At 53.2% G+C, this 25,836-nt stretch overlaps 4 protein-coding genes across 19 annotated transcripts in view; 1 reads left to right on the top strand and 3 right to left on the bottom strand.

The window, feature by feature from the left end:
* The window catches only part of NUP62 (nucleoporin 62), a 25,176-nt gene extending 3,490 nt beyond the window's left edge, over positions 1-21,686 (bottom strand). Inside the window, exons 1-2 of one of the 3 annotated variants that reach the window (XM_067719350.1) lie at positions 21,547-21,686; positions 17,149-17,204 (exon numbers count right to left, since the gene is read on the bottom strand). The gene's annotated coding sequence lies outside the window, so the exon portion shown is untranslated. Of the gene's footprint in view, positions 1-17,148; positions 17,205-21,522 lie in introns of all 3 variants that reach the window. The other 2 variants (XM_067719348.1, XM_067719351.1) reach the window with 2 other exon arrangements.
* IL4I1 (interleukin 4 induced 1) overlaps positions 1-21,978 on the bottom strand; it is a 39,276-nt gene extending 17,298 nt beyond the window's left edge. Inside the window, exon 1 of the mRNA XM_067719344.1 lies at positions 21,547-21,978. Within this exon, the coding sequence (XP_067575445.1) occupies positions 21,547-21,760 (214 nt within the window). The 5' untranslated portion in view covers positions 21,761-21,978. The remainder of the gene's footprint in view (positions 1-21,546) is intronic.
* Positions 21,352-25,836, top strand: ATF5 (activating transcription factor 5). Its single transcript, XM_067719379.1, has 3 exons — positions 21,352-21,597; positions 22,944-23,240; positions 24,477-25,836. Exons 2-3 carry the CDS (start codon positions 23,063-23,065, stop codon positions 25,136-25,138), a joined length of 840 nt encoding a protein of 279 aa, XP_067575480.1. The 5' UTR covers positions 21,352-21,597; positions 22,944-23,062; the 3' UTR covers positions 25,139-25,836.
* VRK3 (VRK serine/threonine kinase 3) overlaps positions 23,324-25,836 on the bottom strand; it is a 69,946-nt gene continuing 67,433 nt past the window's right edge. For 9 of the 14 annotated variants that reach the window (XM_067719356.1, XM_067719352.1, XM_067719355.1 and 6 more), the window contains one exon: positions 23,327-23,953. In XM_067719356.1, the coding sequence (XP_067575457.1) occupies positions 23,664-23,953 (290 nt within the window). In that variant the 3' untranslated portion in view covers positions 23,327-23,663. Of the gene's footprint in view, positions 23,954-25,836 lie in introns of all 14 variants that reach the window. The other 5 variants (XM_067719362.1, XM_067719372.1, XM_067719360.1 and 2 more) reach the window with 5 other exon arrangements.

The following is a 25,836-nucleotide window of genomic DNA, read 5'->3' as shown; positions in this document are numbered from 1 at the left end:
AGGATGAGCACCGGGAGGTGATGAGCTGCCACCAGAGAGAGCACAGGAGGGAGGGAGGGGAGAGAGCGCGAGACCCAGAAAATCCAGTCCTGCTCAGCAGCCCCACTCTGTCTTCCTCAGAAGTGCCACGAGCCAGCACGCCCTGTTCAGTTTAAGCTGACTGAGTTCCGTAATTTCTAACTGAAAAAGCTCTGAGCAGAGCCATCTGTTAGCTGGAAAGTCAAAGGTGACTTGGAGAGGAAAAGGTCAGTGGGCCTGAGTGATCACACGCTGAGCACCAACCATCAGGCGGGCTGCTCAGGGACACGATCTCTCACTACTGTCTGGCGGGAGGGGTTATGTCCCCACGTCCAAGATGAGGAAACTGGGCTCAGAGGGCTGCGGTGACCTATCAGGAGCTGACCCCAGGCCATGGGCCTGATCCACGAAGCTCCTCACCCAGCGCGGGCACCAGATGACAGGGCGTTTCCCTGCACAGAATTAGGGGATCAATTAGGTATCAGATATAAGGGAAGATCTGCATTATACCCACTGACACGGCCTCTAACTATATTAAAGAAACGCAGGAAATGACAACAAAGGGAAGCAGAATGCAAATTTACTACTGCAGTGTGATCTTAGCTGTGGAAAAACAGAACTACTCTGAACAAAGAGGGTTGGAAAGAAATACACCGACATGTGACTGGGGGCTGTCTTTGGCTGGTGGGAGTACAGGTGGATGGTCTCCTTGCTAATTTGCAGTAGCTTCCAAATGTTCATTCCATCTGTATGATAGACACATAATTGATAAGCTTGGTTTTTGAAAGAGACCTTCATATTACAGGGTGTAAATATACTCTGAAGAACCAGCGAACTTGTGTAGCCAGATTCTAGAATCACAGTTCGAGTGGGACAGATAGGGTGACTGAATTAAACAAACCTCCCCTAGGCTGGTGCTCAATCACACCTTGTCTTGCCCCAAAGGTGACTTGGGTGTGGGGAGGGGATGGACACCACAGGCTGGGCTAAAGGAAGCAGGGGAGTCGGCATGTGTAAATAACACCATGCCAGGTCAGGACCAAAGATGTGGTCCTCTAAAGACACCCATGTCAGACTTCCCTGGTGGCACAGTGGTTAAGAATCCGCCTGCCAATGCAGGGAACACGGGTTCGAGCCCTGGTCTGGGAAGATCCCACATGCTGCAGAGCAACTAAGCCCGTGCGCCACAACTACTGAGCCTGCACTCTAGAGTCCACAAGCCACAACTACTGAGCCCATGTGCCACAATTACTGAAGCTCACGCACCTAGAGCCCGTGCTCCGCAACAAGAGAAGCCACCGCAATGATAAGCCCGCGCACCACAACGAAGAGTAGCCCCCGCTCGCCGCAACTAGAGAAAGCCTGTGCGCAGCAACAAAGACCCAATGCGGCCACAAACAAATAAATAAATTTATATATATATATATATATATATATATATATAATATAAAGACACCCATGTCCTACTCCCTGGAACCCGGGAATATACTACCGTATGCGGCAGAAGGAATTTTCAGATGTGATTAAATTAAGGATCTTGAAATGGGGAGATAATCCTGGGTTAAACAGTGGGCCCTAAATGTCACCATGAGTGTCCTTATAAAATTGAGGCAGAAAGAGATTTGACTAGAGAAGAGACCATCTGAAGATGGAAGCAGAGACTGGAGTAACGCATTTTTAACTTGGAGATAGAGGAAGGTGCCATAAGCCAAGGAATGCAGGTGGCCTTTAGAAGCTGGAAAAGGCAAGGAAAAGGAATCTCCCCTGGAGTCTCCAGTAGGAACCAGCTCTCCTTGATTTCAGCCCAGTGAGAATGATTTTGGACTCTGATGTCCGTAAATACAGAGAATAAATGTGCATTGTTTTAAGCTGCTAATAAGTTTGTGATAATTTGTGCGAACAGCCATATAAGACACGAATACAGTTGGGGAGTAGAAAGTGTCTGACGGATATGAAGGGGGACCCCGTGACTCCCCAGGGCTCCCTGAGACTCAGCTCCCTCATCAGGGAAGTGCGAGTGGCCCCTACGACACTGAAGTATGGCCGAGTCGGGAAGGAGGTGGGTATGGTGTTAATGACCTCGGTCGCTGCACACAGGCATCGCTGCACCGTCACTCTGGGGCTGGGGCGAGCCCCTGGAAGCTGGTGAGGAAGGGAGGGAGCCCGGGGGTGGGTGTGAAACCCGCTGTGAAGTGCTTAGGAAAAAGACCTGGAGGTTGTGGCTGACCTCAAGTTTAACACGAACTCACGGTCAGCTGCCACTCTTCAGCGGGCCTCAGGCTGCATGATCCATTCCAGCGTCAAAATGAGAGTGGTGCTGGGGCAGCCCCGACAGCACTGTGATACATACCCCCTCCTCAGCCAACTTCACACCTGTCCTACGAGGTCCTCGGGATGATGGCCACAGCACACAGATGGGGGAGGAGAGGCTCAGACGGAAGTAACCCACGGTGGGCCCTAGAGCCCCGCCCCTGCACTGAAAAGCCCTCTTCATCTCTACTTCATCAAATGGGCACCCCCCGCCATCCTGGCTACAGGGCAAGCAGCCCTGCTTTGGGGGCATGGCGGCTGTTCTGCACCCAGCTTCCACCCCACACCCTCATGTGCTTATTTTCCTTCCATTTAAAAGCAGCTGCAAGACAGCTCCCTGTTTCCAGACACGAAGTTGGCCTCCGAGCACGAAGAAAAGACCTGGGCTTGAACTCTGCTCCTGCTACTCACTAGCTGTGGGGCCCGGCGTAGGTGTCTCCTGAACCGCTCTGTGCCTCAGTTTTCCCACCTGTAATGAGGATACTCCCCTCACACGTTGAAGAATAAACACGGTCATGACAGGGGCTGCGTGCCTGGCCCAGAGAAGGCATCCGCCAGTCCTGTCTCCTCTTCCCTCTGCGTAGGTAGCTGCCCCTCCACCTTCCACCGCAGACCCCTGGTTTTGTTCGGTCTCCTCCACACAGCCATGTGCTTCTGGGGAGAGGGGCCCGGGGCCGCCCGCCCTCCCGGTGCGCCTGCCTGGTCTGAGCCAGCAGACCTCAACTTGGCTGCCTCCGACCCACCACCTCCTGGGACATACACTCAAAATGTAAGCTGATCAGACCACCAACATCAGTCTCTCTCCAGGGGCGGGATCATGACCTTGGCCTTTTTACAAAGCTCTTCTGGGGGCTTCTGACAAAGGTCTCTCTTCACTCTCGCCACAGCAAGTGCCTTAGCCTCTGGGACCACCGGCGCCCGGCCCTGCACCAGTTCCCTTCTTGCTCGAGAGACGCTCACACCCCCCGGCTCACTGCAGAGCCACCTCGAGCTGGGTCTGCTACCAGCAGCCAGAAGCATCTGAACTGTTACACCCACGTGTCTCAGTTCTCAAGACCTCACTCGAGAGAGCTTCTGCTATTTATAAGCTGCAGCTAAAATTTTTCAGAAAAGCATTTATAGAAAGTTCTTTGCTTTTTATACCACAAGAAAAACAATCTCCCATGGGGCCTTGTCTGGTTTAACGGTTCTATATTTATTAAACGCCTCATCTATTTCCAACACGTTGGATGCCAGGGACCTACTAAGGAGTGGTGAACACGTCCTGATCCAGCCCACCCTGTGTGTTACGGCTCACTTATTCCTGACAGCAGGTCCATCTGACGAACGAGGAGAGTGAGGCCCAGCGAGATGACCTAAACCCTGAAGGCAGCCAGAGACGCAGCAAACGTCGGGTTTTCAGTACCAGGGCTGCAGGCAGGGGCAAGGCTGGGTCACAGGTAGTGGGAGCGGATGCCTGAGCTGAGCGTTGAAGGATGAGGGGTCAGCCCGGAGACAGGGAGGAGGGTCCGGGTGGAGGCAGAGAGAGGCTGACCAGCAGGTGTGGCTCTGGGGCCTGAGTACGCTGTCGGCATGGGCTGGAGGGAGAACGTGCGCGGGGCAGGGCTGAACCCTGCACATTCCAAAGAAAGGACTGGCCCTTGCCCGGCTCTGGGGAGGGAACCTCCAAGCCCTTGGAGCATCCTGCCTGACAGAGTGTCTCTAAGGTGGGCCAGGCCACACGGTATCAGCTTGCCCTGTGAGGGGGCTAGAGGCTGAATAACGAAGGTGACACGGTGCCTGCATGACTGTAGCTAAAACCACCCTGGACAGCAAGGCTTCCCTGGTGGGCAACGTCCCGTGTGTGCTCACATTGCTGCTGGAGGATTAAGCCCTGTCTGTGTGACTCCCCTGGGAGAAGACAACTGGAAGCTTCCACCTGGTCTCTCCTGGACTCTGCCCCGAATACCTTCTCCCCTTACTGATTTTACCCTCTTTTGGTTTTGCTGTAATAAACCATAACTATAACAGCTTTGCTGAGTTGTGATCTGTCCTTCCAGATAATCACAGAAGCTGAGGGTGGTCTTGGGGACCTGTGACCACATTCATGTATGGTGCCATGTGATGTGATGGGAGAAGCTGGCAGAGCCACCGATGTCGCGTGAATGGCCAGACCTTATCCTGAGGGAGCCACAGAGGGACTTTAAGGCAGGGGGAGGGGGGGACTAACATGGTGGGGGATGGACTGGAGCAGTAGAGGCTGGAGGTGGGGCAGCTGGGAGGAGGCTGGGGGACGGTCTAGGCCAAGAGCCCAAGGCCTGAGCCAGGACCCTGGGGATGGAGAAGAGAGAATCCCAGGTTGGGACATGTATACATCTGCACCAAAATGAAACAAAGTGATAGTTCTGCAGGGTCTGTCCCGGTTAACAAAGCTACTGAAGACCAGAACTTTGGGTGTTTCTCATAAAACATGGCTGAACAAATACACACTATTGTGAGCTGTGAAAAAAAGAGAAGGAAAAAAAGCCCTCTGCCCTCTGTGAGGGCTTTTCTATTTTTACCAAAGGGGTGAGCTTTCCTAACAGAGAAGCTGACGCTGCTTGGGGGCAAGCGGGGAGGCACAAAAACTGAAGTGGTGCCTTTTCCTGGGAAGAGAGGAGGGTGTGCCCGGGCCAGCTGCTCGGAACTGGGCAGCCGCGGCCGGGGTAGTTGGTCCACGTAGGACCCAGGCCCCGAGTGAAAGGGGCTGCCTTGAGATCACTGAGGGTGTTACTGGCAGAGCCACCAGCCCCGCATTTGCCCTCATTTTCCAAACCACATCCGGCCACCTGCATGGCCCCGGGGCGCCTGGGATTCCCACCTACAGACACAACTCACCCCCAGCTTCAAGGACCAGGGTTCTCTGCCATCACCTCCACCTTCGCTCAGGTCCACCAACCTTTAGTTTTCTGCCTCTCCAAACCTGAACTTCATCTACTTTACTCTAGCATTTACTCAGCCCTACCGTGTGTACAGTGATGACAACACAGAGAGGAAAAATGGTCCGTCCCCCGAGGGGGGAGTCACAGAGAGCACACAAATTCTTTGCAGTACAACATCATTCATACAACTGGTTTTTTTTGTTTGTTTTTTTTGCGGTATGCGGGCCTCTCACTGTTGTGGCCTCTCCCGTTGCGGAGCACAGGCTCCGGACGCGCAGGCTCAGCGGCCATGGCTCACGGGCCCAGCCGCTCCGCGGCATGGGGGATCATCCCGGACCGGGGCACGAACCCGTGTCCCCTGCATTGGCAGGCGGACTCTCAACCACTGCGCCACCAGGGAAGCCCCAACAGGTATTTTTGATCACCTGCTATGTACAGACGCTATTCAAGGCCCCGAAAATACGGCTGTACATGAGACAGAGGAGTCTCTGCTCTCGTGGAGCTACGTTCCAGCGGGGGAGACAGACAGGAAAACAAGACACAACAGAGAAATTACATGGCATGTTAGAAGAGGCTCAGCGTCACGGAGAAAAGACCAAGTGGGGCAAGGGAAGGGGAAGAGGGGATGCCGCACAGGGGTGAGGGGATTAACAGAGGCCGCCAGAGGGAAGTGCATCTGAGACCAGAGGGAGGAGCCAGAACAAAGTCCTGGGGTGGGACCAGGACAGCAGGAGGCAGGCAGGCGGCACTGTTACTGAGCCCTGGGCTCTCCTTTCCCTCCCTCCCTACCACAGCCCCTTTTCTTAGACACCAGGAACAGGGGTGTTTGGGAATGAATATGGGGGGACCTCAGCCTTGGACCAAGAGGAAAAGAAAGATTAAGAAGGGTATGGGGGAGGGGTTGTGTGTGGTGGACAGAATAACAGCCCTAAGACATGTCCACACCGTAATCGCAGAACCTGTGAATATGTGACCTCACATGGCAAAAAGGGACTTCACAGATGTGATTAAGGATCCTGAGATGGGGAAATGATCCTGGATTATCTGCACGGGCTTTCAATGTAATCACGAGGGTTCTTATTGGAATCAGGAGGCAGAAGAGGACAGCCAGAGGGACCGTGACCATGGAAGAACGTTCCGAGAGCTGCTACACTGCTGCTCTGAAGACAGAGGAAGGGGCCATGAGCCAAGGAAAGCAGGTGGCCTCTAGGAGCTGGAAAAGGAAAAACCCAGAGTCTCCCCCAGTGTCCAGAAGGAACACAGCCCTGTGCACCCATTTCAGACTTCTGACCTCCAGAACTGTAAGAGGAAATATTTGTGTTGTCTTAAACGGCTAAGTTCGTGGTAACCTGTTACAACAGCAATAGGAAACTAATACAGGGGTGGGGGACAAAGAAAGAACAGGACGGAACTCAATACAGAGAAATGGATGGGAAACACATCCTGGAGTTGGGGTTGAGAAAGGGGCAGGAGTGAGGGGTGACGGGGCCAGGGCAGGCCTGCCTCTGTGCGTCGGGGCGTGATCGCAGGACCCTAGCAGCTGCGGAGCTACTGGGGAAAGAACAGCTGTGATCCTGAAAATCCAGACATCCCCAGCCACTGGGGTGACCTCATCGGAGTGTGGATGTGTGTGACACCCAGCAAAAACAGGCTGTGTATGACGGACGGGAGGGACAGGGTGGCCTGGGAACACCAAGGAGGGCTTGTGGTTGTGATGGTGTCAGCCCCACAGGGCAGGACTTCCCTGTTTTGTTAATGGCTGTACCCCCAGCACGCAGAGCAGTGCCTGGCATGCAGCAGGCGCCCAATAAATATCTGTGGCTGACCGACGGCCTGAGAACCAATACTAACTACATTTACTGAGTGCCACCTATGTAAGCGGTACCCGGCCAGGAGCACTAGGGAGCAAGCGGCACACTAAACCCTTCCTGGATGGGAAACAAGCTCAGAGAGTTAATGTGACTTCTTCAAGGTCACACAGCAGCGAACACTAGTCCCAAGAAAGGAATCGAGCTCCTTCTGGGGCAGCGGAGGGGGAGATGTCAGAATTAAGTCTTAATGGAGGAGTGGGGTGCCCTGGGCAGACATGTGGCTGAGCAGCCGAGGGAGTGACACACCTCCAGGGCAGCTTCTGCACAGCTACGGCTGGAGCAGCAGGCTGACGGGGAGTGGGGTCGAGGAAGCAGACTGGCAGCCAGTCCACCCACCGGACACAAAGCCGGGACCCCGCTTCCCTCCCATCCCCACCACGGCCCTTCACCTTCTCACCTCAGAAGTGACTCTCCCACCACGAGGCTCATCCCCCGGGGCAGAGGCAGCTGCCCCACATCCACCCGCTTCCTTCATAACAGAAACTCTGTTTCATTTGGGGCAGCAACGAGTCCAGCCAAAGGACTCCATGTCCCACAGCTCCTTAATGGGGCCCAGGTCTGTCTAGTCTACTGATGGGCCGGGAGGAGGGCAGCAGGCCTGCAGCGGTCACGAGAAGTCCAGCCCATGCACTTCCGTGAGCTCTGCGGACAGAGGACTTTGCCCAACCTCTTCTGCCAGTCGCCCGGCAGGACACAGCCCAGCAACGAGAAGTGGGCGCTGCAGCCTGTCAGCCCGAGCGCCCACTCCTCCACTCCTAGCCCTGGGATCTTAGTTCTAAATTCATTCCCCGGGCCTCAGTTTCCTCATCTGAAAAAAGGGGATGACGGCTCCAGAATCATACGGTCTCTGTGAAGATAAAATGGTCTAATCCGTGTCAAGCACTTAGCACCATGTCTGGTGTATTCTCGGGACCCAGGAAATGTTAACTTATTAATGCGGTTCTGGGAAGTGACGGGAGCAACCGCTCCCAGCATTCTGCCCACAGCCACCTGGTGGCTGCCAACAACGCTGAGCCCAGACAGTACCCAGGAAGGACAGGAGCTGTCTGTACCAACTATGTTTTCCCTTTGGAATTAGCTATTTATTTAAGACTTGGAGGAAGTGTGGCCACGGGCTCAGAGAGACCAGAGGAGGGGAGAAGACATGGGAGAGACAAGGCAGGAAATCAGAGACTGAGGGAACCGCTGCCCCTGGTCGTCATCAGCCCAGCCCAGCGCTGCTGAACGCGGCCCTGCCTGGGGAAATGTGATGCCCGTTGAGGCTCAAAGGCCCATCCTGGCCCGGCCCAGCCGGTACCTTTGCTGTGTCAGTGCAGGAACTCCCTGTCCCCTGCCCCCCACCATCATCTCCTCTAGGTTGTCTCACCAACATGTGAGACCCTGACTCTTGCTTCTTAAATCTCTCTTGAATAGGATCCCCTACTCTCCTTTGAGTCAAAGAAAACCCCTCTAAACCTCAGGGAACGGATAAGCCCAGAGAGCCTGCCCTTCAAGAATGGAAATCAGGGCTTCCCTGGTGGTGCAGTGGTTGAGAGTCCGCCTGCCGATGCAGGGGACACGGGTTCGTGCCCCGGTCCGGGGTCCCACATGCCGCAGAGCGGCTGGGCCCGTGAGCCATGTCTGCTGAGCCTGCGTGTCCAGAGCCTGTGCACCTCAACGGGAGAGGCCACAAGAGTGAGAGGCCCGCGTACCGCAAAAAAAAAAAAGAATGGAAATCAGCTGATCAGCGACGAGCAGCTTGCCAACCAGACCTTAGACAAGGCAGAGTCTCAGGCTCCAGAGCAGCGAGGAGGCCAGTGTGGCCAGACCAGTGTGCGGTGTGAAGCCACGATAGAGTTCTGAAGTTCCATGATCTGATTTACGTTTTGAAAGACTCGCCCAGGTTGCTGGGAGGTGGGGTGGGGCAAGACGCCAGCAGTCGCCTGGCGGGGGCTGGTGGTGACCTGGGCCACTCGGTCTGGCTCTTACACAACTACCCTGCCTGGTGGGCCCGGCCAACCCCAGGTGCAGGAAACGGAGCCCCAGAGAGGGGCAGAGAGGCTTTTCTAAGCCAGTCTGCAGCAGGGAAACCTCAGTGCTCCCGTCCATGTAAAGGCCATCTCTCTCCCACAGCACAAGGCATCCCCAACTGGGAGGGTGGGACAGAGACCAGGTAGATGCAGTTTTCAACTGCCCTCTCACCTCCTTAAGCTGCCTGGGGTTCTGGTCCTAATTTCCTCGGGCCTGTTCCTCCCTGTGGACGGGCACACTGCAGGCTTCTCACCTTCCCAGGTATCAATATAACGAACCCATGTTAAGCATTAGAGACCTGTCTGGACAAACAGGAGGCGTGTCTGTCTGTCTGCTGTGGGGAGGGGAAAGGATATGGAAAGCCTCACTGCCTGTCCTGGTCACATGAACTGATCCCTAAATGTCCCTGCATACTAACTGCCCAAGAGACAGTGTCACACGTGTTCCATTTCCCAACCCACCCAATGACATACTGGTCATTTTTAAAAATGAAAATTAAATTCTTTTTGTGAAAAGATAGTTTGTTCACATGGTTCTATGTTCCAAAGGTACAAGAGGGAATTCCACGGTCTCTGTGATCCCCCCCTGCTCCGCACAGCTATCTTTCTTAAACTGGAGACAAGCTTTTAAGTTTCTTGTGCCGCTTTCCAGAGATTTTCTTTTTTTCTTTTTAAAAATAAATAAATAAATAAATTTATTTATTTTTTGGCTGTGTTGGGTCTTCATTGCTGCGCGTGGGTTTTCTCTAGTTGCGGTGAGCTGGGACTACTCTCCGTTGCGGTGCGTGGGCTTCTCATTGCTGTGGCTTCTCTTGTTGCAGAGCAAGGGCTCTAGGCGCACAGGCTCAGTAGTTGTGGCTCGCAGCCTCTAGAGCGCAGGCTCAGTAGCTGTGGCACGTGGGCTTAGTAGCTCCGCGGCCTGTGGGATCTTCCCAGACCAGGGCTTGAACCCGTGTCCCCTGCACTGGCAGGCGGATTCTTAACCACTGTGCCACCGGGGAAGTCCCTTTCCAGAGATTTTTTTTTTTTTTCAATGCGTTTAAGTAAATGCCGTTTGCAATCTCCCCGTTGTACACAAAAGGCTGCATGTGCCAGAAGCACTAATCTGCACTCTTCTTTCTTCACTGACTATACTGTAGAAGTCATTTTAAGTACGCTTATTGTCCTCATTGGATGGAGGAGGAAATACTCTCACAGGGGAACTGCCTTGCACCCCTCAGCTGTTTGCTCCTCGGGGTTGCCTCCAGCTAGTACCTAAATATTTCTTGGACTCAGAGGTTCTCAGCCATCCCTCTTCTTCCTTCCTTCACTGGAAAATACTCTCTCTACCCCAAGAACTCACCTCATGGCTAACGACCAATTACATTCTCCTTCTCACTCCTGAGGCCCAAACCTGCACCTGAAGGAGCTCAGGTGGTGGGACAAACAGCAAATTTCCCCATGGGGAAAACGAATCAGGTTAGACGTGTGTGGAAAAGTCAGGAAACAACCAGAGGAGTAGATTTTTAAGGAAGATTCTAGAACCACTCTTAATATAAAATAATAGGACTGGACAAGCTCTGAGGATTACTCAGGTACTGGATCCCTTACCTTTTTTGCCAAAAACTGTTTTGTTTCCTTCTCTTGTGCTGAAAGATATTTTTCCCCCCTCTACCTAACCGCATTTTGTGTGTGTGTGTGTGGCCGTGCTGCATGTGGGATCTTAGTTCTCTGACCAGGGATGGAACCCGTGCCCCCTGCAGTGAAAGCGCAGCAGAGTCTTTCCCACTGGACCACCAAGGAAGTCCCCCTAACTGCATTTTTAACATTTAAATTTTAACTACACAATCAATGCATCAGTCCTCTCTTTAAAATATTGTTTTGGCCACCACCAACAAAGCTAAGCACCCCCTGATCACTATCCTTGATCCTGGTCCCCACACCCATGAGGTAGCCCGGTTAAAAGTCGCTGTGTATCTGTTATCTACGTGCTCATGCGTACGTTCATAGCCAGAGGAAATGACTTTATACATATGTTTTCTCTACTACACAGGGGATCACACTGCATGTGTCACTCCACAATTTGTAGCGTTTCCAACAGGTTTTCCTCTCCTTCTAGCTGCTGTAAACCAGTCCGCAGTGTGACTAGACCACATTTTATTTATCCGTGCCTCTACTGACGGACATTTAGAATGCTCCTGATTTTTTCTTTATTATAAACAATACTGCAACAAGCATACTCACTCATGCTTTCTCGGGCACAGGCACAGACACTCTTCCAGGGCAGATCCCAGAAGAACTGCTGGCCACAGGTACTTGCATTCTGGTTTTGCTAGGGACAACCAAACTGCCCTCCAACTTGCCTGTATGTGCTTTTATTCTAACTGGTGGTGCCTGAGACAACCATTTCCCTACAACCTGCCAGCACCTGAAATTAGGAAAGTATTGCCAACCTGATATATGAACTGCATTAAAAAAAAATAATGATAAAAGCACCAACCATTCAGCGCCACTGTATGCCAGCATGTGTTGGGTAATTCACAAACATACCTCATTCATTCAGTCAACAAACATCCACTGAGACTTAGGACAGGACAGGCCTTGGGCTGGGCAAACAAAGACAATATGGCATGGCCACCCGTCCTCAAAAACCCAGTGTTATAAATGTGATGACGGAAAAGCTACCAGAATTGAAAACAGGTAGTCAGACAAAAACTTGTGCACAAACATTCACAGCAGCATTATTCCCAACAGCCAAAAGATGCCCCCATCTCTAACCACCCTTTGCCTCCATCACTCCACTCCAGCCCTACAGGCCTTCCTGCTGTTCTGCACACACGCCTAAAGCACTCCTGTCTCAGGGTCTTTGCACTTGCTGTTTTCTCTCTCTGGAACACTCTGATGGCCCCATAGCTCACTCCCTTACCTCCTTCAGGTCTTTGCTAAAATGTCACCTACTCAGTGAGGTCTTCCCCAGCTATCCTTAGGACCCAGCATCATCTGAAATACAATATATTCCATTTACAGACCTCGTTTGTTGTCTGTCTCCCCATTAGAACAACAGTTCCATGAAGGGCAGGATTTTGGTCCGTGATCTCCACTGCTGTACCCCAATATCTGTGACAGTTGCTGGTCACTGGGGGCACTCAGCAAATGCTTGTTAACCCAATAAACAGATCCAGGTTGCTTTGTGCCAGGTACTATTCTACATGCTTTCCATGTACTAACTGGTTTAGTTCTCACTGCTTCTACCACAGGGTAGGTACCATTAGCATCTCCCTTTTAGAGTTAAGTAACTTGCTCAATGTCAACATAAATGTCAAAGTCAGGATATGACAAGGTTCCTGCCCTTAAATAATTCAGAGTTTACTGAGGGTAACAAAGAGATAAATTGTTGGACAACAGGTAGACACTGTGAAAAGAGCTTTGGTTAGACCCTACTGGAAGCCCAGGGGAGGGGCAAGGACACTGTCCTAGAGAAGGAAGGGATGTTTAAGCCTGTTTTGAAGGATGTGGAGGAGTTAGTCAAGGTGGGAAGGGGTTAGAGCAATGGCTCATTCCAGGCAAAAGCTCAGATGGGCAAGGGCTGCCTTGAAGAACAGTGTTAAATGCCCTGTGTGAAAACCACAAGATGCCAAAGAAGATACACAAATGGGTGATAAGCATGGGAAAAGCACTGTTAGCTGTCGGGAAATGCAAATCAAAACCAAAATGAGATACCAGTTTACTGGTGCCACTAGGATTACAATAACAAAAAAGGTGGACAATATCAAGTGTTGGTTAGGATGTGGAGAAACTCGAACCCTCATCGCTAGTGGGAATGTAAGATAGTGCAGCCACTTTCGAAAACAGTACAGCAGTTCCTCAAAAGGTTAAACACAGTTATCCAATGATCCAGCAATTCTACTCCTAGGTATCTCCCAAGAGAAATGAAAACATTTGTCCATACAAATCTAGTACACACATATTCCATAACAGCCAAAAAGTAGAAACAACCCAAACGTCCATCAATTGATGAATGGATAAAATGAAATGTTATGCAGCTTTAAAAAGGAATAAAGTATTGACATATGCTACAAAACAGATGAACCTAGAAAACTAGACACAAAGGGCCACCTATTGTATGATTCCATTCATATGAAATGTCCAGAATAGGCAAATCTACAGAGAGAGAAAGCAGGTTAGTGGTTGCCGAGGGATGGGAGCATGGAGAATGACCACTAAGAGGTATGGGGTTTCTCTCTGGAGTGATAAATATGTTCTAAAATTAGACTGTGGTAATGAGTACACAACTCTGAATGTATAAAAATCACTGAATTGTACACTTGAATAAATGGATGTGAATCATGCTTTTTTTTTTTTTTTTTGCAGTATTTCAATAAAGCCATTAAACAAACCAACCAAGCATGGGATGCCAGGGAGGGGCTGAGAAGGCAGGGGCTGGGCAGAGCTATTTCTAAAGATAGGATCACACTTTCTTGTGGGGATGAGTACAGCTGATTGAGAATGGGCTGGGGAGGAGACTGTAGTTGAAATGCTCCAGTCAGCTGAGGCCAACAAGGGGCTCCAGTGGAAATGCAGCTTGGCACAGATACACCACAGATACAAGACTCAGTGAGGGGCTAAAGCACCAGGGCCAAGGGACTTTTAAGAGCACCACAGGTGGACACGTGTGAGGGGGGGGGAGAGAGAGAGAGAGAGAGAGAGAGAGAGGGAGAGAGAGAGAGCGTGTGTGTGTAGACAGAACCACACACACCTGTGCTCCCTCCCCAGCCTCTCTTGCAATCAACACCAGTGTCCCAGTGGAGAGGCAGTGATGTCAGTGGGGGAGGGAGGCAAAGGTCCAGGTTGTGGCAGAGGCAGTTGCCATGGAGATGGTTTCTCTGGGAACCAGGTGAAAACCACCAGAGGTGGGGGGCAGGGTGGCTTTGATTCTGAGATTAGAACCAATCACAGCCCATACCTATCCCTGGGTATCAACCACCACACTAACACTTCTGGACATTTATTATGTGCTGTGCCCTGTTTGTAGTGCTTTACCTGTACTGACTACAACCCAAAGAGGCAGGAACTACCAGCGTTCCCATTTTACAGATGAGCAAACTGAAGCCAAGAGAACTTCAGTAACTTGCCCAAAGTCGCCCCGGTGGTTAGGACTGACCGAGGCTGTCTGGCCCCAGAGCTAAGCTGGGGCATCAGGAGCCTCTCCAGTGTGACCCTTTTCACCACTACGCCCCCCCATTGCGTGCCATGTCCAGCACCCCCTTCCTGTTCCCTAATGACATCCCAGGTCACCTCTGTCACCTTCCAGACTAGTTTAGTGGTTCAGGTTTCACTCTCAAATCCAACTCAGTGCCGTCTGCTTTCCCTCACTGCAGGCTAGACTCCTGACGGCTTGGAGTGAAGCGGGGGCCTCAGATGCCCTTTCCTGCCCTGCGTCCCCCCGGCCCCCGCCAGAATCTGTTCCTGCTCTGGGTGGGGGCGGGCAGGAGAAGAAGGGCAAAGGGCTACTGAACAAACCTAACAGCTCTGAGGTCTAGGGCCCTGCTGGCTGCTGGTCCTCAAAGTCCCCCCTGGGGCAGTCCTGGGGGACCTCTCAGGCCTGTGAGGTGTTCCTGTTATGGTCCCCTGCCTCTGCCTCAAACCCCCTCTCTCTTGCTCCCTTGGCTCCCCCTATGACTGGCCATCCCAGTGGGTGCCAACTGCGTTCATTCAGGCCTTGCTACTTTCCTTTGTGCCCAAGCAAACCTGGGGGTATGGTGCATCCAAGCCCACCTCAAGGCAGGGGTACAGGCTGCGCTGCAGCTGCCCTCCACCTGCCATCCCCCATCGGGCACGAGGAGCAGGTTTGCTGTGAGAAAGGGAAGAGTGGCCCTGTACTCTCCTGCTGGGCATAAACAACTGAACAGAACACATCAGGCAAGGCCACCTGATTGTGATGGATCTTGACACGTCTCAACACAGACAGAAACACACTGTCCGAAGCACAAAAATGACCAACCATCACTCTCCTGGCTCAGAGCTGACGGCTGCTTCTTAACTAAGCACAGCGTCAGCTCCACTGACAAAGGACGCTGGTCACGGCCTTGCCCCTGCTCCCTGCTGGCCTCCAATCCAGAGCAAAACCCCTCTTCCCTGAACCCTCCCCAGTCACCTAACCCAGCCCAGCCCCTAAAAGTCCCCTCTGACACCCCCTTCCTGAGATGCCCCACGGGCCCCCAAGGTGGGTGGCCCCACAGCTGCGACAAGCAAGAAACCCAAATGGTTTGACTACATGTACTGGTGGTCCTGGGGGCATGGATGGCTGATGAAGGACACCAGCCCCCCTTCAGCAGGAACCCAACCTTCCCGGATGATTCCCTAGAGACCCCCTTCCCTGCTCCCCACAAACAATGCCCTCCCCAACCGCGCATAGGCTGGGCAGCTAAGTGAGACCGGCACCCTTTCAAGCTGGGTCAGTCCGGCGGGGGGTGGGGGGAACAGCTCAGGGGTATGTGTGGCCCTGCACCGAGGAGTCCTCAGTTCCTTTAGTTCTCTGCTCTGGGCAGAGGATGACAGATGTGGGGTTGGGAGCAGCGGGGTAGGAATCACCGCACACAAAGGTCAGGGAGGGCCCTCGGCCCCAGCCTATCCACACTCGAGGTTTGTTGAGGTTTCTCTGAGTGACTCACCAACCTTTTAAAACTTGGATCTCATGGAGAAGTCTGGATTTCTCACTTCTATGAAACCCGAAGCTCTGCGCTGCCAGGCCGGCACTGTTGCAGGGCACATGGGCCGACCCTGAGCAGCACCGTGCCTGCAGGGACAGCTCGCTGGCGGAGCCAGGCGTCGTTCTAGGCCTTTTCATACGTTATCTCTGGTCTTCACCACTGCCCTCTGCTATTGTCCCTGCTCTTCTGATGTAGCACATGGGGGCACAGCACCTTGCTGAAGGCCACACGGTGATAAGTGATGTGTCCTGAGCTCCAGGACACCATGCTGTCAATTACCTTCAGTTTACCCTGTCCACTCCCTGTGGGCATATGAGGGACGGGTATGCCAGGGCTGGTGCTAGCCTTTAGCTCCCAGATGAGGAAACGGAGGTCCCGAGAGGGGAGGCGTGGCAGGATGGATGACGCTCCCAAACACGTCCACATCCTAGTGCTCAGAATCTGTGAACGCTACCCTATAGGCAAAAGGGACTTTACAGATGTTGTTAAATTAAGGATCTTGAGATGGAGACACTATACTGGATTTTTGGGGTGTGCCCTACCATAATCACAAGGGTCTTTATAAGAGGGAGGGCAAGAGTATCAAAGGAGGAGATAGGGGACATGGTAATGGAAGCAGAAGTAGAAGTGATTCAAGGAAGGGGCCACGAGCCAAGGAATGCAGGCAGCCTCTCGAAGCTGGAAAAGGCCAGGGAATGGATTCTCCCCTAGAGCCTCGAGAAGGACCCCTTTTAGACTTCTCGTCTCCAGAACTGAAAGGGAATAAGTGCATGTTGTTTTAAGCCACTAAGTCTGCGGCAATTTGTTACAGTGGCCACAGGAAATGAAAACAGAAGATGACCATCGAGGGTGCTGGAGCTGGTGCAGCAGTATGGGGCCTCGCCAGGCTCTGAGAGCTGTGGCTGCCTCTGCTGAGGAAGATGTAGCAGGAGGAAGGGGAGGGAAGGGACTCTGGAGGACTCTGAGCCACTGGGCCACGTGGCAGACCTGTGTTCTGTGTGCCTGGCCCCTGCACTGCCCTTTCCCCAGCTGAACTGGCCTTGGCCTTCCTGCCCTTGTTTGCCAAGACACCCACCCCCAACCTCTGCCCTCCTGGCCTGCATGATGCAGACACCTGCCCTAGTGCCCCTTCAGAGGCCACAGGACTGAATTCCCCAGTCTCTGTGCCTGAGCAACTCATTTAAAAATAAACTGATGCGGGACTTCCCTGGTGGCCCAGCAGTTGGGACTCTGTGCTTCCACTCCACGGGTTTGATCCCTGGTCGGGGAATTGAGATCCCCGTATGCCCCACAGCACAGGGCTGGGGGCTGTGAGGAATGATTCTTGGGAATGAGGAGGGTCCTGACTTACCCTCTGAGTGCTCGGGGAAACAGTCACACACACAGACATCTGCCTTCGAGGCGGCTCTGAAAGCAGAACAAAGTGGGGTACGAATACGAAGAGAAACAAACATGGGTTGACCTTGAGCTCCTAGTAAGTGCTGGGCTTTACCTACGTCATTTCATATAATCCCCTCAGCACCTAAGCCTTAAAGAGAAATAATTAATGCTCATAATTAGGCAGGCTCTGTTCTAGGAATTTTACATACATTGACCTATTTAATCCTCACAATAATCCTAGGAGGTGGGTCATCTTATCCCCATTTTATGGATGAGAAAACTGAATCACAGAGAGAAGATGTCACTTGCCGAGGGTCAAATAAGTGGTGTTGGGATGTGAACCCAGCAGGCTGGCTCCAGAGTCAAGGCTCTGAGCCACTTTTCACTTGATCTTAGCCAAAAGGTTGAGAAGCGATCTGAGCCACTTTTCAGAAGGCAGCTGAGGCCAAGGCAGAGTAAGGGCCTCGTGTGCACCCTTGGCCAGGACTAGGTGGTATGGGCTTGGGATTGAAACCTGGGTCCATCTGATGGAAAACTCGGTGCCTCTTCCATCACTGCAGGCCCGTCACCTTGACTGGGAGACCAGTTCGGGGTTCTGCGATAGGACAGGTGAGGAGGGCCTCCTCTGGGACAGGGGATGGGGAGGGTCAGGTCACAATCAACAGAATTTGGCAATTGTGAGCAGCAGCAGACCCGAGGTGAAGGTCCAGGCTTGGTGCCTCCCAGCAGGCTACATCCTGAGCTGGGGGTCAGGGACCCCACACATCTGAGAGAGGACACGCTCTCCCTGGGACCAGCAGGGCCTTGGAAGCTATATGGCGGAGGCCCAGGCTCTAACCAGCAGTGTGACTGTACACGACACCTTGCCCCCTGCAAGCTGAGCGGGTCAGCCTCTGTGATCTGAGTCTGTTCTTGGTAGTTCTTGGCATTGAGCCTGATTCTCAGGGTTCTGCACAGGTTGCTCTCCCTCCCCCTCCCCAAACCCCTCCCTTGCTGTGCTGGAGCCTCTCTCCAATCCAGGGCTTCACTAACCAGGAATGGTTGCCAGGTGCGCAGGGCGGCCCCCAGAGAATCCCCCACTCCCCCGCCCTGTCAAACAGCCAGGGTGATGCAACCTGGCTGCAATTGCCACCTCACTCCCCAAGCCTGGCTCCTCCGCACTGAAAAAGAGTCCCCAGCAGCCCCACCCACGCTCCTAACCCCAGCTCAGGAGTTGAAGGGCCTGGGGCACCTGGACCCCAGAGGACTTTGTGAAGTTGGGGGAGGCCCAGGCATCTGAGTCCTGGATGGGCAACAGGTCCAGAGGTGGGTGTGGGGAGAGGGCTCAGGGTGCCAAGACCTGGGCTCACAGGCACCACTGATGACCCACCGCCCATAAATTCGAATATGCCCTGAAGGGCTGGGAGCTCAGTGTGCAAGCTGGCACCAGCAGAACTCAACTCTATGGGACCCATCAGATGGAGAGAGAAAAAGGCACAAGGGGCTGGGACAGGGGGACCAAGGTCTTCTCAGTCAGCAAACGCCGCAATCTACAAGCAGCAAGATTCCCACACTAAGTTCATTCCCAGGTATTAAAAAATATCCTACCTGGTCGTCCTCTCAAAACCCCACAATCCCCGTCTATGAGACAAAACCAAATGGAGGGACATTCCATAGAATATCCAACCAGCACTCTTCAAAACTGTCAGGGTTGTGAGAGACAAGGAAAGTCTAAAAAGCCTTTGCAGAGCAGAGGTGGCTACAGAGACGGACGACTAAAGTGTAAGACGGCATCCTGGAGGGGATCCTCGAACAAAGGAAGGGCGTTAGGGAACAACTGGTGAAATTAGAAGACAAGGTGGAGTCTAGGTAATAGGAACGTACTGATGCTGGCTCCTGAGCTGTGACAAGTGTACGAGCGAGCGTAATGCAAGATGTCCAGTGACAGAGACTGGAAGAGGGGTATAAGGGGACTCTGCACTGTCTTTGCAGTACATCTACAATTATTCCAAAATAAAAAGTTATTTAAAGAAAAATACTCTACCTAGTCCACCTGTTATAATCTAGAAGGTCTTTTCGAAGAAGACTGGGGAGTGATTGTGCCCCCTCACTGCCAGCGGCCTGTCCAACAGACTCCCCTAATCCCACCTGCTATCGCTCAAATATCTACACTGAGGAGTGGAAGTCGGTCCTTCTTACTTAGAAGAACTTTAAAAGCACTACTGCTTAGCAATGGAGATAAAACATATCCAACTCAATAAAAGTAATAATTAAACCCCCTTATGTAGCACCTACTGTGCCAGGCACTAGTCTAAGCACACTTGACCTGGATTAACTCATTTAATCCTCAAAACAGTACTAAGAAGCAGGTACTATTAACGGCCACGTACCTCAGTCCGTTTCTATTAACTCAACTCCATGCTTTATTGTGGCACTGTTAATGGTAACCGAGGCACAGGGAAGGGAAATTGCCAGTAAGCTAGTAAGTGGGGTGTACTCAGCGTTTGAACCCAACAACTTGGCTCCAGAGACTGTGCTCTTAACCACTACTCTATGCTGCCTTGGTAATAACATAGCCCCTATAGGGCAAGAGTTGGCAGAGTGGACAGTTAAGTATCATAAGGAAACATGGTCAGATCCCAAGAAAGACTTCCTGTATGCAACAGCAGCCCGTACGAGGGATATAATGTACAATACGATAAATATAATTAACTCTGCTATATGTTGTATATGAAAGTTGTTAAGAGTATAAATCCTAAAGTTCTCATCACAAGGAAAAACGTATGTGTTTTTTCTATTTCTTTAGTGTTGGAATTGTAGGAGGTGATGGATGTTCACTAAACTTACTGTGGTAATCAATTCACCAGGTGTGTAAGCCAAATCATTATGTTGTACACCTTAAACTTATACAGTGCTACATGTCAATTATATCTCAATAAAACCGGGAGAAAAAAAGAGCACACGCATTTGGAAGGAAAAGAAAAAAAGCCTGTGTGTATTCACTCCCAGCTAACTCTCAAGATCAGGGTCCCCCACCTTCTTTGGATCTTGATTCAGTCTCATAAGCGTGTGGATGAATGCAGGGTGGGAAAAGGAGGGGTTTCTGCTGCACAGGAAAGACCCACATCCACTTGAGGCTGGTGGAGGGTCCAGTGCAGGGGGAGGGGATGGCTAGGAAGCCCGGTCTCTTTTAGTGATGCAAGTACAGATCTCCCTCTTTCTGCCAGAGTGTGAAGACTGATCTAGTGGGGGGGGGGGGCGCAGCCGAGGTAGAGGATCCTTCGAAAGGAAGTCTAGGGGAGGGGCAGGGACAGAAGAATGAACCAACGGGCCTGAAAGGAGTGCTAAGGATAAGGGCTGAGGAGAGGTGAGCAGGGGATGGAGAAAAGATAAGACTGAGGGCGATGACCGACTCCCTGCACCAAGATGGGGCTGAGCGTCCATATTTGAATGGGAGAGGGCAGGGATGGCTGGAAATCACCTTGGAGGAGTGAAGGAAACACAAGAACGACCTATTAGCAAGTGCTGCATGGTTAAGTGTCTGGGGCTCCGGCCACGGGGGTCGGAAGAGTGGACGCGGGGCTCAGAGTTCCCTCCTACTGATCATAAAAGACGCTGAGCGAGCATGTAGGAGGTGGGATCTGGGTTTCACAGGAATGGACTTATTTCTCACAAACGACCCCACCAGGTACACTTGATTATTCTCCTTACTTTACAAATAATCCCCTATCTGAGAGACCAGAGAATTTACTTGTCCAAGGCCACCCTCGCCGGTCTCTGATTTGAACGGAGCGTGCTCAGTGCCTCACGCCAGACTCTAAGCCACAAGTGTTCTCCGAGTGGGACGGCAATTAAGGATAAAGAGATCAACATGTGGCTGACCGGAAATTCGCGAAGCAGGGGAGAAGAAAGGCGAAATGAACTAGTGCGGGTCTCAGGGAAGAGGAAGGGCCGAGTCACCAAATCAGAGGGAGCAGAGAGCCGGACCCCAGAGTCAGAGGGAAAGAAGGGTCGGCACTCCCGAGGCTGGGAGGAAAGCGGGGCTAGATCTACAGGTCAGAGAAAGGAGAGGCCTGAATTCCCGGGGTGGGAAGGATGAGGGGGCCGGATCCCGGGATCCCCGAGGGCGGGCGGTCAGGCCCGCCTCACGGTTGAGGCCGCGCGGGGCGGCGCGCGGAAGGATCCGGGCAGGCCGTGCTGCGCCACCTCCGGTATATCTGTCCCCAGTCCACGGGGTCACCTCATTCCCCAGCCTCAGATCATGATTTCTCCTCACACTACCGCGACGCCACCTCAGCCCGCGTAGCCCCGGCCATGGCTCTGTAGCCGCGACCCCTCTGTGCCCGCGGCCAGTCTCCGCGCTCACCGCGCCTGCGCTCTCCGTTCCTACCTTCTTTCTTCAGCCGAGGCCGCCGCCGCCTCTCCTTTGCGCAGCCATGGAGTGAGTAACCGCTCGCCTCTCCCTCTCCAACGGCCTTTCCCGCCCTTTCGAAGCTCGCGGCCCTCACGACCGAGTCTGGGGCGTAGGGAGACGAGACTGAGGAATCACGGTCGCGCAGGCGCAGAAGAGGGAAGACGGGTCGTTCGCGCGCGCGGTCGAGCATGCGCACTCGGCCCGATGGGGGGAGGGTGCGTTCTTCCAGACAACGTTGGTGTTTAAAGACAGCACGTGTGCGTTTGCGCCTGCGCACTAGTTCCCAGAGAGGGTGGTGGTTGCCCCCCGCCCTGAATGAGTCTGCGAGCGATTGCTCATGCGCATCTGTCCACCAGCGGTAGTATTTCTATGCAAAGGGCGGGCAGTAAACAGCCGCACGTGCGCACTGACCCCCAGGAGGGCGGAGGCCTGAGGGAGCAATGGGGCCGCTACGGCGGTGGAGCATGCGCTTTAGCCCTCGGCGAGAGAGCCGCGTGTGGATGGCGGAGAGTGAGGAGCTGTTCTCCGCCTGCACCCTCCACCCGCCCGCCTCCACTTTGCTCAGGCGCAAAGCACATCTTCCCTCCGTTTCATTCAGGCACCTCCGGGGAGCGGGGGGGGGGGGGGGGGGGCTGGTTTAGATTGACAGGGGAGAAGGCGGGACTTAGAAACGACCCGTTTAAGGGGATGGAGCTAGGATAAGAGGCGTCACGGGGGGGTGGGGCTTGGGGGTGGTAACCCACGGTGAGAAGGGGCGGGACTAAGAAAACCGTTAGCTGAGGGGATGGTGTTTCTATCTGAGAAAGAGGCGAGGCCTCTGGGGAATCGTCGAGGAGGGGTGGAGCTAAAATAAACCGTGGGAGCGGGATTTGGAGGGACAGTGGCAATCACCGCAAAATTCAAAGGGAAGGGTGGGATTCGAACGGATGACATTGATGAAGGGGCGGGACAGGGGGGAATTCCCCTGGGAAGAGATTTGAGATGGACTCTAGGGAGGAGGTGGGGCCTAAAGAATGTATTTTAGAGGAAGAGGTGTGGCTGCAAGAAAATTCTCCTGGGATTGAGTGTTTTTTTTTAATGAAACGGAATATTATGCGGTAGGTGGGAGGGACTTAAGGAAATTCCCCTGGGAGACCATAGGTTTCTGTATTGGAAGGATTGGGTCTGGGGAATTCTGAAGAAAAGTAAGTCGGGCGTAAAGAGAATTCCCTTGGGAATGGGTGGGGCTCAGATTTGGGGAAAGAAAGGGCAGATTTAGAATTCTGAAAGGGCAAGGAATCCCGGGGCCCTGGGGGTATGGCTTGGTTTCCCCGTGGCTTTGGCAGTAGGTGAGGCTGGCCCCTGACCCACTCACTTTTGTGTCACACTCGTAGGTACTCCGCTTTTGCCTTGGTGCCTGTCTTCGTCCAGCTGAGTAACCGCCAGAGCCTCCTGCCACTTGTTGGTGCAGCCTTCTCCATTGCCATCCGTGCCCAACGCCCGTGCTGCAGCCATGTCACTCCTGGCGACCCTGGGGCTGGAGCTGGACAGGACCCTGCTCCCAGCTAACGGGCTGGGCTGGCTCGTAGACTATGGGAAACTCCCCCTGGCCCCTGCCCCCCTGGGCCCCTATGAGGTCCTTGGGGGAGCCCTAGAGGGCGGGCTTCCAGCGGGGGGAGAGCCCCTGGCAGGTAAGGGCAGGCAAAGAATGGAGGTGGGGTGAGCTGGGCTGTGGGGGGCAGGGGAGAAGAATTCATTCATTCACTTTTCACTCATTCAATAAGTATTTATTGAGCATGTATAATAAGTCAGGCACTGTCTTAGGTGCTGGGGATACAGCTGGAAACAAGACTGACATGATCCCTGCCCTCTTGGAGCTCACACTTTACTGGGGAGACAGACAAGAGACATATTAAACCATGATGCATGGGGATAAGTGGGAAACACTTAGTAGCTGAGCTTAAAAATGACAAGGGGGATTTTCCTGGTGGCGCAGGGGTTAAGACTCCCAATGCAGGGGGCCCAGGTTCGATCCCTGGTCAGGGAACTAGATCCCACACGCATGCCGCAACTAAGAGTCCACATGCTGCAACTAAGGAGCCTGCCTGCCTCAACTAAGACCCGGCGCAACTAGATAAATAAAAATAAATAAATATATAAATAAATATATTTTTTAAAAATGACAACAAGGACACGTTTAGAGCGGGGAGCCAGGAAACCCTCTCCAAGTCAGTAACATTTTGGCTGAGACCTAAAGAATGGTAAGGAATGAGCCATGAAAAGGGAAGAACTGGGCTTCCCTGGTGGTGCAGTGGTTGAGAGTCCGCCTGCCGATGCAGGGGACACGGGTTCGTGCCCCGGTCCGGGAAGATCTCACATGCCGTGGAGCGGCTGGGCCCGTGTACTGCAAAAAAAAAAAAAAAAAAAAAAAAAAAGGGAAGAGCTTTTCAGGTGGAGGAAACAGCATAGGCAGAGCTCTTGAGGCAGGAAGTGTTTTATTCATTAGTGTATCCCAAATGCTTGGTACATAGTGGGTTTTCAGTAATTAAAGATGAAACAGGGTGTGTTTATGTGTGATTTAGTTTGCCGTTTACGAGTAAACTAGAGCGTAAATCAAGAAACCACAGATGCAGGCTAATCGGTAAAGAGGATGTTAGAATGGTTGCAGAAATGGCTGGTTGACTGTTTTGTTGTTTGGGTCATTGGTTGGTTGACTGGTTCATTGATTGTTTGGCTAATTGGTCGGTTAGTTGGCTGGTCCGTTGGTCTGTTGACTGGTTTGATGATTCCTTGATTGGTTGGTTGACTGATTGGCTGGTTGGTGGTTTTACTCAACGAATGGGACGAATGAAGTAGTCGTGAGTGGGACCTGGTTGGGTGGAGGCTTAGGAACTCAAGGAGCTTTCTGTCCCTCTCCAATCCTCCAGGCGACGGCTTCTCCGATTGGATGACCGAGAGGGTGGACTTTACAGCCCTCCTCCCTCTGGAGCCCCCCTTGCCCTCAGGTGCCCTCCCCCCACCTTCCCCACCCCCACCTGACCTGGAAGCTATGGCCTCCCTCCTCAAGAAGGAGCTGGAGCAGATGGAAGACTTCCTTGATGCCCCACTCCTCCCACCATCCTCCCCACCTCCGACACAGCCAGCACCGGCACCCGCCCTCTCCCTTCCCCTCCCCCTGCCCACCTTTGACCTCCCCCCGACCCCGGCCCCGGACACCCTCGACTTGCTGGCCATCTACTGCCGCAGTGAGGCCGAGCAGGGGGACTCGGGGTTGGCGCCCCTGTGCCCCCCACAGCAACCCCCTTCTCCTCCCCCTCAACCCTCCCGCCCCACCCCCTACCCCAATCCTGCCGCCACCCGAGGGGACCGCAAGCAAAAGAAGAGAGACCAGAACAAGTCAGCAGCTCTGAGGTACCGCCAGAGGAAGCGTGCAGAGGGCGAGGCCCTGGAGGGCGAGTGCCAGGGGCTGGAGGCCCGGAACCGGGAGCTGAGGGAGAGGGCTGAGTCGGTGGAGCGGGAGATCCAGTACGTCAAGGATCTGCTCATCGAAGTGTACAAGGCTCGAAGCCAGAGGACCCGGCCCAGCTAGCTGGGCCGGGTCTTCAGGCCATAGCGGGCATGCTGCTCTTCGGCTGTGGCTCACTTCTGTTTCTGGGGCTGAGCTGGGAGGTCCCCCATCATCCCCCTGCCTCTAGCTGCCGTCCAAACTTCCCCTCCCCTCCCCCTCCCCTTTTATCCTTGCCTCCTTTCCTGTCCATTCTGAATTTGCTCCCCTCCTCCCTCCCCAGAATCATGGAATGTTTGGCCTTAGTCAACATCTATACCCTTCAACTAACAGCTGAGGAACAGAGGCCCATGGGAAATTGGGGGGGCAGGGGAGAGCTTGGAAACCTGGTCTCTCAAGCAGGGAAGTGAGGCCAGGAATCTCTGCAGAACGTCTATGCAAAGGAGGACAGGGAAGCCATCTGGAGACTAAGTCAGGAAGGGCTTTAAGAAAGCTGCCCGTAGAATACAAGCAAAATAAGCCAAGTGACCTTGGGGAACGACATTTGGGGGTGGAACCAAAAGGTGGCCGAGTTCACAGAGCAGGTGGATAAGTGGGCAGCTGGGGAGGTGGGTGGGTGGGTGGGAATGGCCATAATGGGTGACTGGGTGTTCCTTTTAGGTCTGGGAGGAAATCAGTGTTTTGTGAAGGTGTTGGGGGAGGGGCTGCCTCTAGGTGAGGGAGGGCGGGGACTGATCCTTTCTGGGGGTTGTGAGTGGAAATAAAATGAAGAATTTCCTCTG

Source organism: Pseudorca crassidens, chromosome 20 (genome assembly GCF_039906515.1).
Source record: "Pseudorca crassidens isolate mPseCra1 chromosome 20, mPseCra1.hap1, whole genome shotgun sequence".
Classification (NCBI taxonomy): Eukaryota; Metazoa; Chordata; class Mammalia; order Artiodactyla; family Delphinidae; genus Pseudorca; species Pseudorca crassidens.
The sequence above is the reverse complement of the archived record's forward strand: the minus strand, read 5'-3'. Positions and strand labels throughout refer to the sequence as shown.